Source organism: Watersipora subatra, chromosome 5 (genome assembly GCF_963576615.1).
Source record: "Watersipora subatra chromosome 5, tzWatSuba1.1, whole genome shotgun sequence".
Lineage (NCBI taxonomy): Eukaryota > Metazoa > Bryozoa > Gymnolaemata > Cheilostomatida > Watersiporidae > Watersipora > Watersipora subatra.
This window is the reverse complement of record NC_088712.1, coordinates 34,099,010-34,114,871: the sequence shown is the minus strand read 5'-3', so window position 1 is coordinate 34,114,871 and position 15,862 is coordinate 34,099,010. Positions and strand designations below refer to the sequence as shown.

Sequence of the window (15,862 nt, the reverse complement as noted above, 5' to 3'; positions counted from 1 at the left end):
TATCAGAGTTGCAGCAACTATCACACTTCATTTCTTGTAAAATGACTCAAGAGTTGCCTCCTCCTGTCTCCTGTTCATATTTATAGTGTAGTTAAAATATAATATCTTACACTTGTTTTTTCATAATATTTCGGCAGGTTTGATAAAAAAATTAATCAGAATCATAAGAACCTTTGTTAACCTTCTGAATATCGCCATAGCAACGTAATAAGTAAGAGTGATGACACGAATTCGTTTGTCCGAATCCATGCTAAAGAAAGCGCATGAGGAGAAAGATTGCCTGGCATAAAAATGGAAACCCGGACATTCAGTTTGCCAGCCAAGCGCACTACCACTTTGCCACATCTAGGAATACTTGTGCACATACCTACTACACATGACCATCTTTCACGGCGCATGGTACTGCCAGGGTGATAGTTTATATTATAGTAACATCTCTAAAGACTCACATATTTCTGTCATCTGGCTTCAGATAAAGTGTCGTAGGATAGTAATCCATGACCGCGATGTCGATGAATTTCGTAGCGTCTTCCATAATAGAAGTAATCGCTTCAAGGTCCACAGTACGAGAGTTTGTGCAGAGGTCGGGTGGAGAACTCTGTAAAACAAAGACATGTGTATGTTATATGCACCTTGCATATGTCATTAAGTCTTCAGCAAGTATTGTAGAAATGTATAAACATGTACAGTGCACCTCCGGGTTACGATGTACATACATGTAGAAAACTGAGTTGTCTCCCCCGTCGAGCAACTTTTAAGGGCCGTATCCGGGGACTGTTTTCGGGTAGAAACCTATTTTTCCTCTTATGATGTGGAACAAAATGTTTTTTATTCCTTATCTACGGCACTTTTTCGGCATATAATATCAACAAAAGTGTTTCTCAAGATTCAAATTTGGCAGTTGGTGTCCTAAATACGTCGAAATAACGAAGATGTCGACATACTAGGTATTTGATAAATTCTTTGCCGAAATCCCTCCCAAAATGCCTGAAAGAGATCCGATGCTCACTCTCTCTCAGTTCAGCAGTATTCATTATAAGTTATTAATAAGTTATAGTGAAAACGAAACGGGAAACAGGCAATAAGGATCAAGATGATGCCAAAATTAAAGTTTATTAAAATACTGAAACTCAGCTTTAAGTGTGTGTTTAGTAAGTAGCTAAACTCATTTAAAGGTTGACTTGCAACAAAATTCAAATTACAGGTATTTGGTATCAAAAGATTCACCATGTCTTACTCTGTTGTGTAGTAGGTGCCAAATATGTGGGAATGTGATTACAAGCCCTTAAAAGCTAAAAAACGAACAGTTAATCGCAGCCATCACGAAAATTCTGTAGGTTGAAATACCTCTCCAAAACGGCTCAAATAGAACGTAGTTGAGCCCGATGTGCTTCTGTTTACACTTTCACGCAACCTCATTCGTCGAAATATTTTCACAAATAAACTTCACGCATTCAGTAAAACAATGTATGTTGTCTTTACGCATCTATTTCATTATTATTCTAATTCTGTCACTTTGAGCACTGATATCTCAAAACCTAGCCTAAAAATTAGTTTAACTTAAGCTCAAACGGATGCATATCATTCTCTGATAAACATGAGGAGTCTGTTGGTCACCTGCAGAAGTTTTTCATGGAAAATTTGGTGGAAAATATGGGTCCCATGATCATATAATGACTAGCTGATTAAACCAAGCTGAAACAAAACTGTAAAGTAACGAGCATCTACTGTATATTTGGTAACGGATTTTCGGTAGAACCCGAAGTGTTTGTCATAAACCAGTGCTATGATACGTTTTATATTGAGCCTTTTATTGGCCTTTCATTTCAAGTGATAACAGCATGTGACAAAAACAACCACATCAAATTGAATACGTCATCATAATAAAGGGATTCCAACCTATGGCCGTTTTTTAACTGTTTGTTTTTTTAGCTTTTAAGAGCTTGTAATCACATTTCAACATATTTTGAACATACAACACAGCAGAGTAAGACATGGTGAACCTTTTGATACCAAATAACTGTAATATGAATTTTGTGGCAAGTCAACCTTCAAGTCAAATTCAACGTTCATGATATACGTCTGTCTCGACGGTAAGAACTCCCTATAGCACATACTGCACATAGTACATAGTAATGTTACATTTTATAGCAGATCATAACCACAAAATACTCTAAACTCATGATAGATAACAACAGTTACTAAGGTTAACATACTATTATTATTATTAACTAGAAATTCCACTGTCATACAGCCCACGACCAAAGAGATGGCCAGAGATATTGGCAAAAAAATAAAGGGTACTAATGGTTGAGAAATGCAATATTGGCAATCAAATGGCTCTGCAGTGCAATAGGATAACTGCAATGGTAGCTGTAATGTACTGGGTGTGGGTGTTATTATATACAACAATAAGCAATAATGAATGGAAAATATGTTTATATTTTCCCCCTGCAACAGGAGAAATGCAATATTGGCCAATATTAGAAGTAAAATGCACTGATATTCTTAGAATAATCAATTTTATTAATATAGTAATAATAGAAAACCAATACACAATTTTGTTTACATTTCAAAACGTCATAGGTAGCAATATCGAGAAGTTGTGGTATTTATATAGGTTTTTAGAAAATTTATTCTAGCAGAATGCGTTAAGTTACTGTAGGTAACTATAGTTACTAAGGTTAACATACTATTTTGTTACTAATTTTTAATATGTACAGTACGTATATAAAACTTTCATGTTTTTTACCGGAGGATGTTTGCTCTAGATAATTACTATGGGTTTCTATACCCCTCGATATGACATTTTTGCATTACGATGCCAACACCGAAATCAATTAATGTCGTATGGGGGGGGGGGGGGGGGGGGGGGTCTACTGTATTTAAATTTCACATTAGAGTCCTGAATATTATCTAGTTTATCTAGCTCACCGCGAATTGCATTCCTAACCCAGACTACATTTCATCAACCAGAATTGTCATTAAATAAGCAAAATGAGGGAGAAGATATGCAGGCTGTACGTGTATATGAATATATACTGTATGTACATATATATGTATATGAACATATACTAGTGTATATATACATGTACACTAGTAGATGAATAGGATTACTCTTAGGCCAAGGACAATGGCTATGAGACTCTTTTACACCCATCTTCTCTTATTGGACATTATAAGATATAACATACTGTTGTAATATCTCCAATCTTAAACCATAACTGCCACGAACAACTTTTATCGTATTTACTAGATAAATCAGACATGCTGATTCCGATTTTGTAATCAAAATAAAGATTAGGCCACTAACTTTCAGAGTAATAAAGGATTTTTTATAGCGTTTTAATATCGGTCTCGAAAACAACACGATCGGCATAACAAGCTCCGCCCATAAATACTTGACGTAACCTAGCTTTTTAGGAACAGAAGTTACGTAGAGATGTTTAGACCGATTTAGAATAATAGAGATGGGTGTTTTAAAATCTATTAATATCTAAATCCAGCTTTAAAAATAATATCAGTCTTTTCTGAAAGGTAGATAAGCTATTTAGCATTGCATATTTAAAAAGCGCGATAACAACGCTAGCTCGTGATAAAACCGCGCTTTTTGAGCTCATTTTTCTCGGCGTCCAGCCCATTTAAACGTCATGTAACAAGCTGCGAGCAATTTTAAATAGTTTATATCCTTTTCATAAAAAGCTGAAATTATTTTACAGGCTGGATTTAGATAATAATGGGTTTTAAGACACCCATCTCTATTATTCTAAATCGGACTAAACTTTTCTAACTTCCGTTTCTGAAAAAGCTAAGTTTCGTCACATATTTATGGGCGGAGCTTGTAATGCCAATTGTGTTGTTTACGAAACGGATATTGAAACGCTTTAAAAAAAGCCTAAATGACTTTGAAGGTTAGTGGACTAATCTTTATTTTGAGTACAAAATCGGAATCAGCGTGTCTGATTTACCTAGTAAATACAATAAAAGTTGTTCGTGACAGTTATGGTTTAAATTAATCCAAGAGAGAATGAGAGTTGTCTGCTCTATACAGTATACATTATTTCTTGACTAGCTCACAATTTAACCATCCTCACCAGCTCCTAAAAGTAGCCATGGGGCAGAGGACACTGATTTCCAATGTATGACATAAAATTAATTTACCATGTCATTTACGTACGAAAATGTTTTTATCTCCTGATACCTCTAGCGTTTTATATCTTATATCCTTATTAAGCTGTCTTTATGAGTGTCAAATGTCAATCAAGTAATTAACTTTACATATTGATCACATAACGGGTGGCTTGTTACTGACCCGACCCGAATGCATTTTTTGCTAGAAGGCATTATATTATGTGGCTATTGTAGTGATTCAACATAAGCGTAAATCTGTTTAACGGCACGACATATTTTTGTCAATGAGCATCAATAGTTTACCAAAATTTTACAAACTATCCAAAGTACGATATCCTTACCACTCATGTTCACAAATTGTCCAATATTTTATAAAACTATGCCTCAAACTAAAGTAACATGAGAAGATAACACTTACAGATAGGCTAATATTTGCCATTTCATCTCCGGCCAGTCTGATAGCGAGCGGATGTGAAATATTATAGTGTGTGTCAAGCTCCTTGGGCCAGCTATCAGGTAGGGTATTGTTGTTGCCTATCAACCAGTAAATCTGGAATATCTTGTAGAGATCATCCACAATTGGACACCGACACTGTGACACGTGTACTCCCATCTCTTTTATCTAGATAACAACAAGTGACACTGTGACAGGTGTACTCCCATCTCTTTTATCTAGATAACAGCAAGTGACACTGTGACAGGTGTACTCCCATCTCTTTTATCTAGATAACAAGAAGTGGCAATGTGACACGTGTACTCCCATCTCTTTTATCTAGATAACAAGAAGTGGCAATGTGACACGTGTACTCCCATCTCTTTTATCTAGATAATAAGAAGTTTCCATAAACATAAACCTGAGCCGCGAACAGTCAGGTAAAAATAAGCGTGCAAAAGTCATATCAAATGCTTATTATAGTGTGTGCTGTATTACACTTATTATAGTGTATGCTGTGTTACACTTATTATAAATATATATATATATATATATATATATATATATATATATATATATATATATATATATATATATATATACCGTATACATGTCTTTTGACACCAGTTCAAATATATACACCGTATGCATGTCTCTTGATGCCAGTTCCAATATATACACTGTATACCTGCCTCTTGATGCCAGTTCAGATATATACACTGTATACATGCCTCTTGACACCAGTTCAAATATATACACTGTACACATGTCTCTTGATGCCAGGTCAGATATATACACTGTATACATGCCTCTTGACACCAGTTCAAATATATACACCGTATGCATGTCTCTTGATGCCAGTTCAAATATATACACTGTATACCTGCCTCTTGATGCCAGTTCAGATATATACACTGTATACATGCCTCTTGACACCAGTTCAAATATATACACTGTATACATGTCTCTTGATGCCAGTTCAGATATATACACTGTATACATGCCTCTTGACACCAGTTCAAATATATACACCGTATGCATGTCTCTTGATGCCAGTTCAATTATATACACTGTACACATGTCTCTAGATGTCAGTTCAAATATATACACTGTATGCATGCCATAAAAGATATTGGAGTAGCTTATCCACATGGAACTTTAATGCATATAACAGACCTTGTAATATTGCATAATAATCAAATAGAGGGTTTATAGTCAAATAGGTATAAACTCTTATACAAGGTCTTAAATACAATTTTTTGATAGATGACTTCTGAAACTTCTCAAAATATTTCAACTTTGTAAGTGATGTAAAACTCGCAAAAGCATAAAAAATACACAAATTAATTTCAACCATAGTTAGTTTAGCTAAAGTAAGTTATACAATGCATTCCTATTAATTTCAACCATAGTTAGTTTAGCTAAAGTAAGTTATACAATGCATTCCTATTAATTTCAACCATAGTCAGTTTAGCTAAAGTAAGTTATACAATGCATTCCTATTAATTTCAACCATAGTTAGTTTAGCTAAAGTAAGTTATACAATGCATTCCTATTAATTTCAACCATAGTTAGTTTAGCTAAAGTAAGTTATACAATGCATTCCTATTAATTTCAACCATTGTTAGTTTAGCTAAAGTAAGTTATACAATGCATTCCTATTAATTTCAACCATAGTTAGTTTAGCTAAAGTAAGTTATGCAATGCATTCTTATTAATTTCAACCATAGTTAGTTTAGCTAAAGTAAGTTATACAATGCATTCCTATTAATTTCAACCATAGTTAGTTTAGCTAAAGTAAGTTATACAATGCATTCCTATTAACTTCAACCATAGTTAGTTTAGCTAAAGTAAGTTATACAATGCATTCCTATTAATTTCAACCATAGTTAGTTTAGCTAAAGTAAGTTATACAATGCATTCCTATTAATTTCAACCATAGTTAGTTTAGCTAAAGTAAGTTATGCAATGCATTCCTATTAATTTCAACCATAGTTAGTTTAGCTAAAGTAAGTTATACAATGCATTCCTATTAATTTCAACCATAGTTAGTTTAGCTAAAGTAAGTTATGCAATGCATTCTTATTAATTTCAACCATAGTTAGTTTAGCTAAAGTAAGTTATACAATGCATTCCTATTAATTTCAACCATAGTTAGTTTAGCTAAAGTAAGTTATACAATGCATTCCTATTAACTTCAACCATAGTTAGTTTAGCTAAAGTAAGTTATACAATGCATTCCTATTAATTTCAACCATAGTTAGTTTAGCTAAAGTAAGTTATACAATGCATTCCTATTAATTTCAACCATTGTTAGTTTAGCTAAAGTAAGTTATGCAATGCATTCCTATTAATTTCAACCATAGTTAGTTTAGCTAAAGTAAGTTATACAATGCATTCCTATTAATTTCAACCATAGTTAGTTTAGCTAAAGTAAGTTATGCAATGCATTCTTATTAATTTCAACCATAGTTAGTTTAGCTAAAGTAAGTTATACAATGCATTCCTATTAATTTCAACCATAGTTAGTTTAGCTAAAGTAAGTTATACAATGCATTCCTATTAATTTCAACCATAGTTAGTTTAGCTAAAGTAAGTTATACAATGCATTCCTATTAATTTCAACCATAGTTAGTTTAGCTAAAGTAAGTTATGCAATGCATTCCTATTAATTTCAACCATAGTTAGTTTAGCTAAAGTAAGTTATACAATGCATTCCTATTAATTTCAACCATAGTTAGTTTAGCTAAAGTAAGTTATGCAATGCATTCTTATTAATTTCAACCATAGTTAGTTAAGCTAAAGTAAGTTATACAATGCATTCCTATTAATTTCAACCATAGTTAGTTTAGCTAAAGTAAGTTATACAATGCATTCCTATTAACTTCAACCATAGTTAGTTTAGCTAAAGTAAGTTATACAATGCATTCCTATTAATTTCAACCATAGTTAGTTTAGCTAAAGTAAGTTATACAATGCATTCCTATTAATTTCAACCATAGTTAGTTTAGCTAAAGTAAGTTATACAATGCATTCCTATTAATTTCAACCATTGTTAGTTTAGCTAAAGTAAGTTATACAATGCATTCCTATTAGTTTCAACCATAGTTAGTTTAGCTAAAGTAAGTTATACAATGCATTCCTATTAATTTCAACCATAGTTAGTTTAGCTAAAGTAAGTTATACAATGCATTCCTATTAATTTCAACCATAGTTAGTTTAGCTAAAGTAAGTTATACAATGCATTCCTATTAATTTCAACCATAGTTAGTTTAGCTAAAGTAAGTTATATAATGCATGCCTATTAATTTCAACCATAGTTAGTTTAGCTAAAGTAAGTTATACAATGCATTCCTATTAATTTCAACCATAGTTAGTTTAGCTAAAGTAAGTTATACAATGCATTCCTATTAATTTCAACCATAGTTAGTTTAGCTAAAGTAAGTTATACAATGCATTCCTATTAATTTCAACCATAGTTAGTTTAGCTAAAGTAAGTTATACAATGCATTCCTATTAATTTCAACCATAGTTAGTTAAGCTAAAGTAAGTTATACAATGCATTCCTATTAATTTCAACCATAGTTAGTTTAGCTAAAGTAAGTTATACAATGCATTCCTATTAATTTCAACCATAGTTAGTTTAGCTAAAGTAAGTTATACAATGCATTCCTATTAATTTCAACCATAGTTAGTTTAGCTAAAGTAAGTTATACAATGCATTCCTATTAATTTCAACCATAGTTAGTTTAGCTAAAGTAAGTTATATAATGCATGCCTATTAATTTCAACCATAGTTAGTTTAGCTAAAGTAAGTTATACAATGCATTCCTATTAATTTCAACCATAGTTAGTTTAGCTAAAGTAAGTTATACAATGCATTCCTATTAATTTCAACCATAGTTAGTTTAGCTAAAGTAAGTTATACAATGCATTCCTATTAATTTCAACCATAGTTAGTTTAGCTAAAGTAAGTTATACAATGCATTCCTATTAATTTCAACCATAGTTAGTTAAGCTAAAGTAAGTTATACAATGCATTCCTATTAATTTCAACCATAGTTAGTTTAGCTAAAGTAAGTTATACAATGCATTCCTATTAATTTCAACCATAGTTAGTTTAGCTAAAGTAAGTTATACAATGCATTCCTATTAATTTCAACCATAGTTAGTTTAGCTAAAGTAAGTTATACAATGCATTCCTATTAATTTCAACCATAGTTAGTTTAGCTAAAGTAAGTTATACAATGCATTCCTATTAATTTCAACCATAGTTAGTTAAGCTAAAGTAAGTTATACAATGCATTCCTATCATTCACTCTATCTTTACTGCTTTTACTCACGGATATCTGTGACAGAGTAACATCAAATACCTCTTTTAATAATTATTACTATAATACTACTTTGGTTTTCAAATATAATTCAAGTGTGTTGAATTTAGTTTGTTTATATAGGTTTAAATAATATATTAGATTTTAATGTTTCAAGCAACTTCTTAAAACATTGATCTTTGTTTTTGAGCTCTGGAACAAATTTAAGAAAATACAATGTATTTTTGTAAGAATATTCCTCCCAAATAAGGAGGTTTTGGCATACATGTACAAAGCATATATCTATATATAATATATATATATACTGATATGGCATATATCGGTATGAATTAACTTGGTGTTGTAAAATATGGATGTATGTTACTGAGGATAAAATGGAATTGCATGCACCAAGTCAAGACACGTTAGTGGACTGCTCATTATATCAAAAATTAGCACAAAAAGTAGGAGTCATTGCTTCAATAAAAGAGAAGAAAACTCCAACACATATTGGTGAAGTAACACAAGGTGCTCAAGGCTATGCAAGCATTCATCTACACACACACAAGATAACAGATATGTGGTCACACCCTGGCTGTATAGCAACTTTTTAAAATTGAAGCACACACACGCCTTACAATGACACGGCGTACATAAACAGGAGCCACAACAACACAAAAGCACTATTTTAAACCATTCTTAAAGGTTGACTTGCAACAAAATTCACATTACAGTTATTTGGTATTAAAAGATTCACCATGTCTTAAGGTGTAAACACACTAGGCGATTTTATCGCGGGCGTCATGAGGAGGGCGGAGATATCGCTAGCGTGTGCATAAACACACTTGAGCGATTCACTAGCAAGCGATATAATGGGCACGCCCACAAACTGCCAATAAAATTCCGTATCATTAGTTTCTTCGGAGTTGTTAATAAATTTAGGCCAGTCAATATGGCGCCGTCTTGGCGACAACGTAAACAACTTACGCATTTGTTATTAAACCTATCTCACTTTCACAGATTGTACACTGCCTACACTACAAGGAGACATAAGAAAAACGATTATGGCATTTTTAACTGTAATATTTTTTACTATTTTTATACATATTTTATTTTGTAGTGGATTTTTTATATTTAGGCCTAATGTATTAAATATTTACCGTTCTCAAGATGGTCAACCTGCGCAACGATTGACTCCAAATGTTGGTTTTCAACTTGGATTTTTGTAATTTTTGTTTGTTGTGGTGCACATGACTGGGAGTGCTATTATTAAATTTATGAACAATTCAGTGCTCGTTCTGAAGATGTTTCAATATTAACAAAATAGCAAATTGTCGCTGCTGTACGTTGGTGAACATCGATAAGAAATAATTACCCGCCATAAAATTGCATTCTGGTAAAATCCAACCAATCGACATGCATCTCGCTAGCGATAAAGTTGTGCAGAGAAAGTCTAACGTTATCACTCTGGATGAGCACGCTGGGTGAATTCTAGCGCAGATTAGCGCCACGCAGCGCGATATCACTCTAAATATCGCCTAGTGTGTTTATACCTTTACTCTGTTGTGTTGTAAGTGCCAAATACGTGGAAATGTGATTACAAGCTCTTAAAAGCTGAAAAACGAAAAGCCGGCGTAGAATGTAATCTCTTTATTTATCTGACGTATTCATTACAGTTTGGTTATCGTCTTGTCACGTGACGTTCTCACGTGAATTAAAAGGCCAATAAAAAGCTCAATATAAACTTATCGTAGCACTAGTTTATGACAAACACTTCGGGTTTTACCGAAGACCCCGTATCAAATATGGATTCTCGCTACTTTACAGTTTTCTTTCGGCTTGGACTAATCGTCAAGTTGTAATCTGATCATGTGACCCAAATACCCTAGGACACTTATGTATTCGCCTCATCTAACTTTCGCGTTTTCGCGGTGTCATCCTTTCGCGAAAATTTCATGTGCGAAACTAAACTATCATAACAAACGAGCGAAAAAGCGAAACTAAATAGCTTTGTTCATTGATACTGTAGAATGGAATTTTATAACGACATTTATTTTAACGTTTTTAACGACCACTATAGCATCGTTAAAATATAAACCAACAAAATAATTTGACTGTCAAAATTTATTACGTTATTATTTTGCAATTATGATTATTCTCCCATTAATAATGATTTATAATGATAGGAATTTGATGTCAATGCACACGCATAGCGTTATCGTTTGTTGAGGACATCAATCAATGCAGTGAGCACCGCGTGTTGAAAGAAAATAAGACACACTGACACTCTCAGTAGGCCCTACTACACAAGCAGCATGGCACTGGAAAGGTTTGGATTCATCACTGACACCTCTTCAATAACTTGTAATTTTTTGAGATTTGTTTTGTTTTAGGTGATGTGACTGACGAGACGCTTTTACATTAAAATAGGCAAAACTTGACCACAGTTAAAACGCTCAGAAAAAAGACATCTTTTTCTTTTGAGCGTTTTAACAGAGATCAATTTTGCGGATTTTATTTTAAGTTCATTCGGAGGCTTTTACGCTTTTGATGGGACATGGCCAAGCGGGTGTTTGATAAAACTTAATCTTTTGCAAACCTTTATAAAAGTCGTTAACAAAAATATCTTGCCTCTGATGATAATAATGATGCCTAAGAACTACTAGAAGTTGATGTTTGTCTCTATGGCTTGGAATGAAGTGATATTCTACAGCGATAAAAACCGTGTTCATGGCCGTTGGGCAAATAACTTTTCGAATAAATGATGTTGAGGTCGAGTTATCTGAAGCAATTTATTATTGCGTTGGAACTGACCAAACAAATCCGTTCGAGTTAACCTTGTGTTTGAGATGAAATGTTACATTTTATCCGAGGGCGAGTTATCCGAGTTGGACTGAAATTACCGTAAAAAATTCCTAAAAAGTTGGGGCGGCTCAGCCGGCCAGCCGTCCCAGTGAAAACGGGCCTGTTGAAAGTCCGAGAAACAAATGGCAGCAAGCGATCAAATTGCATTATCGACCTTGCCCACGCCATTCTACCTGCGGTTCACAATCACCAACTAGTCGCAAATTGAAATTTCTTTTTATCGTTGAACTGAACCTGAGGAATCTAATTATGTTTGTTCCACTGCATTTATTTTCACACCACTATATTTTCGCACTCATCAAAGTTGCGAAATTAAGTTGCTGCGAAATTTTACTCTGTGAGCTACTCACGAAACTAAAGACTAGCGAAATATAAGTGTCCTAGGGTACTTCGAAAATAATTTTTGCAGCACTTTTCGATTATCACAGGTAACCAACAGGCTCATCGTGATTAGCAGACTATGATATGTACTCCTTCAAGCTAAGGTTAAAAAGTTTAACAATTTGTTACGGTAAGTTATGAGATATCAGTGCTAAAAGTGACAGCGTTACAATGACGATAAAATAGACATGTAAGAACAATAGACATGGTTTTATTGAATGCGTGAAGTATATTTGTGAAAATATTTCGACAAATGAAATTGCATGAAAGTGCAAACAGAAACCATCCTGTAACAACTACATTTGAGCCGTTTTGGAAAGCGAATCCAAACTATGGCGGTTTGTGATGGCGGCGATTAACTGTTCGTTTTTTAGCTTTTAAGAGCTTGTAATCACATTCCCATATATTTTGCACCTACTACACAACAGAGTAAGACATGGTGAATCTTTTCATATCAAATAACTGTAATGTGAATTTTGTTGCAAGTCAACCTTTAAATGCTAACTAAGGTTTCGTAATGGTACTGAGCATTGAGTGGACACAACAACTAGTGGTACTTAGAGCATTGAGTGGACTCAACAACTAGTGGTACTTAGAGCATTGAGTGGACACAACAACTAATGGTACTGAGCATTGAGTGGACACAACAACTAGTGGTACTTAGAGCATTGAGTGGACACAACAACTAGTGGTACTGAGCATTGAGTGGACACAACAACTGATGGTACTTAGAGCATTGAGTGGACACAACAACTAGTGGTACTTAGAGCATTGAGTGGACACAACAACTAGTGGTACTTAGAGCATTGAGTGGACACAACAACTAGTGGTACTGAGCATTGAGTGGACACAACAACTAATGGTACTTAGAGCATTGAGTGGACACAACAACTAGTAGTACTTAGAGCATTGAGTGGACACAACAACTAGTGGTACTTAGAGCATTGAGTGGACACAACAACTAGTGGTACTTAGAGCATTGAGTGGACACAACAACTAGTGGTACTTAGAGCATTGAGTGGACACAACAACTAGTTTGTGACAAGCAAAGGTAAAATTATTTAAAACAAAGCAAGTAGGTGATAGGCGTCTGTAGTAACATGAGAGAGCGCAGTCTAGTAAAGTAGAACTTGTACAACACGGGTATAAAACATTAAATGGGGAGTCATGTGTATGTGATACGAGCATGGTGAATGGATTTCAGTCAGTGGGGTGTCAGGTGTATGTGATATGAGCATGGTGAATGGATTCCAGTCAGTGGGGTGTCAGGTGTATGTGATATGAGCATGGTGAATGGATTCCAGTCGGTGTAGTGTCAGGTGTATGTGATATGAGCATGGTGAATGGATTCCAGTCGGTGGGGTGTCAGGTGTATGTGATACGAGCATGGTGAATGGATTCCAGTCGGTGGGGTGTCAGGTGTATGTGATATGAGCATGGTGAATGGATTCCAGTCGGTGGGGTGTCAGGTGTATGTGATATGAGCATGGTAAATGGATTCCAGTCGGTGGAGTGTCAGGTGTATGTGATATGAGCATGGTGAATGGATTCCAGTCGGTGGGGTGTCAGGTGTATGTGATACGAGCATGGTGAATGGATTCCAGTCGGTGGAGTGTCAGGTGTATGTGATATGAGCATGGTGAATGGATTCCAGTCGGTGGGGTGTCAGGTGTGTGTGATACGAGCATGGTGAATGGATTCCAGTCGGTGGAGTGTCAGGTGTATGTGATATGAGCATGGTGAATGGATTCCAGTCGGTGGGGTGTCAGGTGTGTGTGATACGAGCATGGTGAATGGATTCCAGTCGGTGGAGTGTCAGGTGTATGTGATACGAGCATGGTGAATGGATTCCAGTCGGTGGGGTGTCAGGTGTATGTGATATGAGCATGGTGAATGGATTCCAGTCGGTGGGGTGTCAGGTGTATGTGATATGAGCATGGTGAATGGATTCCAGTCGGTGGAGTGTCAGGTGTATGTGATATGAGCATGGTGAATGGATTCCAGTCGGTGGGGTGTCAGGTGTATGTGATATGAGCATGGTAAATGGATTCCAGTCGGTGGAGTGTCAGGTGTATGTGATATGAGCATGGTGAATGGATTCCAGTCGGTGGGGTGTCAGGTGTATGTGATACGAGCATGGTGAATAGAATTCAGTCGGTGAGGAGTCATGTGTATGTGATACGAGCATGGTGAATGGATTTCAGTCAGTGGGGTGTCAGGTGTATGTGATATGAGCATGGTGAATGGATTCCAGTCGGTGGAGTGTCAGGTGTATGTGATACAAGCATGGTGAATGGATTCCAGTCGGTGGGGTGTCAGGTGTATGTGATACGAGCATGGTGAATGGATTCCAGTCGGTGGGGTGTCAGGTGTATGAGATATGCGCATGGTGAATGGATTCCAGTCGGTGGAGTGTCAGGTGTATGTGATACGAGCATGGTGAATGGATTCCAGTCGGTGGAGTGTCAGGTGTATGTGATATGAGCATGGTGAATGGATTCCAGTCGGAATGACAGAAATAGTTACTATAGATTATGTATTATTTGGGTCATAAGAAAATACACAAGCATCAAGTAATAGGATGCTCATAGGAGGCGAACCCTATGCATATACCTCTATGGGCCATCATTAAGATGTATAGCCTGAGATCTTCAGCTTATTATTTGTAGGTTTCATCATTTAAAAATGACCTTACACAAAATTGTAGTAATTCTTATAACAAAGAATCTGTATTTTTCTATCATATGCAATTGTTTTTGATGTTTAAGATGATCTGACTGCCCAGGATGTTTCAAGGTTAAAATCGATAAAACTTGATCACGATTAAAACACTCAGATCAAGTAAAAGTGTAATTATAACACCTGTAATTAAAGTGACATAATTTCTTCTCAGGTTTAACCGCAGTTAAGTATTGTAAACAGGCCAATGTTTGGCTGTAAACAGGCCAATGGTCAGCTGTAAACAGGCCAATGGTTGGCTGTAAACAGGCCGATGGTCAGCTGTAAACAGGCCAATGGTTGGCTGTAAACAGGCCGATGGTCAGCTGTAAACAGGCCAATGGTTGGCTGTAAACAGGCCGATGACTGGCTGTGTATAGCGTGAGTGCAATTGAAAGCCTTGTGACACTCGAGAGATAATATGCATCATTTTAGGCAACGACCAAATGAAAACATTGGCTTTTAGTTTGAATCAGCTCCTCCCTCCTCAATTGAGGATCTATCTTACTGTCTCAACTAAGCACCACAGACACCATCGGCAGACTGATATGATTGTAAAGCTACTAAATTTATATTGAAACAAATAATTCCTTCGATTTACTTGCAAGAGAACGTTCAACTGGATGTCTGTCCAAAAAAGCCTGTGTTCCATTAGGAAGATTTACATGTATCCTAGTAGACACAAGTTTTAGAGAGTTTATCTATTGGTTGAGCCTGTGATTAACTTTGTTGCATCTTACAAAAACATTTAAAATGTGTACTAACAGAATATTCACAAAACTCAAATAGTTTAGAAAGATGGGAGACTACCTAATGAGCCAGTGTAAAGTGTCTTGCACGCACAATGCATGGATGACCAACCAGGTTAGAGAGGCTCTGCATTTCACGCACAAGCTGGGTTAAAACTGAAACAAACTATAACATTATCGGCTATATAAACAGACATACCGATTCCAAACCTGTCTAAAATACAGAAACACTGAGGTCAACATTCAACTCAGCATTGAAATTTAGTCCAAGTCTG

General features: G+C 35.3%; 1 protein-coding gene across 4 annotated transcripts in view; it reads right to left on the bottom strand.

Moving 5' to 3' along the window:
* Positions 1-15,862, bottom strand: part of LOC137396212 (5'-3' exonuclease PLD3-like) — a 60,576-nt gene that overhangs the window by 19,155 nt on the left and 25,559 nt on the right. For all 4 annotated transcript variants that reach the window (XM_068082389.1, XM_068082390.1, XM_068082392.1 and 1 more), the window contains exons 8-9: positions 4,550-4,753; positions 450-598 (exon numbers count right to left, since the gene is read on the bottom strand). In XM_068082389.1, coding sequence (XP_067938490.1) covers positions 450-598; positions 4,550-4,753 — 353 coding nt within the window. The remainder of the gene's footprint in view (positions 1-449; positions 599-4,549; positions 4,754-15,862) is intronic.